The following is a 1,016-nucleotide window of genomic DNA, read 5'->3' as shown; positions in this document are numbered from 1 at the left end:
CATATTGTGGATGTCCATAACCGGCCCGGTCCATAACCGGCCCATACTTAGAGAGAGAGAGAGACGGCCGCGCCCTAGAGAGAGAGAGAGAGAGACGGCAGCGCCCTAGAGAGAGAGAGAGAGCCGGCGGCTAGAGAGAGAGACAAACCCTAGTTTCTTTTTCCTTATTGGTGTATGATTTGTACTCTTTCCATATTTATATTTCCATATTCTAGTCTTTCCATTATTCTATGACGGTGTAATTTCCTATATATAAAGGGCTCCTTATGTTTATGAATAATACAGAAACAAGAATACACAGATTATATTCTTTAGTTTCACAATAGAACTTAGTCATCGGAGTTGTTGTCTGCGCTGTTTTAGCAGTGGTGGTTATAATCATAGGCTGCATCATCACCCGCAATACTAAGCTTCCCTCTCCACCGCCTCCTCTACCACGGCCACCACAGCCACTGCAGCTCCGGACGCCTGTGTATAGAACCAAAGATGGAGATCTTGTCATTCTGACAGGCACTGGCACTGCCATATCAGTTGCTGGAGCAGTTATGTATGGTAGTTCTGGTGGTTGTGGAGGTGGAGGTTGTGGGGGAGGGGGAGGAAGTGGCGGTAGTGGAGGAGGTGGTGGTTGTGGGGGAGGAGGAGGAGGAGGAGGAGGTGGTGGTGGTTGTGGAGGAGGGGGAGGAGGTGGTGGCGGTGTTGGAGATGGTGGTGGTGGAGGCGGATGCGGAGGTGATTAAGTATTTTGATTGCCAACATGGTGAACAGTTTACTCATGTTTTGTAAAGTTAGATGTTTACTTGTTTGCTTTCTTGTTTTGTGGCTTGTCTTGGTTTTCTATTCTTTTCTTGCCTGTTAGTTTCTTTTGCATACTATCAGCAGTGCACCAGATGGGTGACATAGAATGATGGATGATGCAAGATTTTATTTTTGTTAAAATTCATGGTTTGTCTAAGTAATACTTTTTACTGTACTGCTTATTAGAGTCACTAGGTAAGAAACCCGTGCAATGTCGCACG

At 45.9% G+C, this 1,016-nt stretch overlaps 1 protein-coding gene across 1 annotated transcript in view; it reads left to right on the top strand.

Moving 5' to 3' along the window:
- The window catches only part of LOC106292303 (glycine-rich protein 2-like), a 4,090-nt gene extending 3,353 nt beyond the window's left edge, over positions 1-737 (top strand). The window contains exon 2 of the mRNA XM_013727900.1: positions 327-737. Within this exon, the coding sequence (XP_013583354.1) occupies positions 327-737 (411 nt within the window). The remainder of the gene's footprint in view (positions 1-326) is intronic.
- The last annotated feature ends 279 nt before the right edge of the window (positions 738-1,016 follow it).

This window comes from Brassica oleracea, chromosome C5, assembly GCF_000695525.1.
Source record: "Brassica oleracea var. oleracea cultivar TO1000 chromosome C5, BOL, whole genome shotgun sequence".
NCBI lineage: Eukaryota > Viridiplantae > Streptophyta > Magnoliopsida > Brassicales > Brassicaceae > Brassica > Brassica oleracea.
The sequence above is the reverse complement of the archived record's forward strand: the minus strand, read 5'-3'. Positions and strand labels throughout refer to the sequence as shown.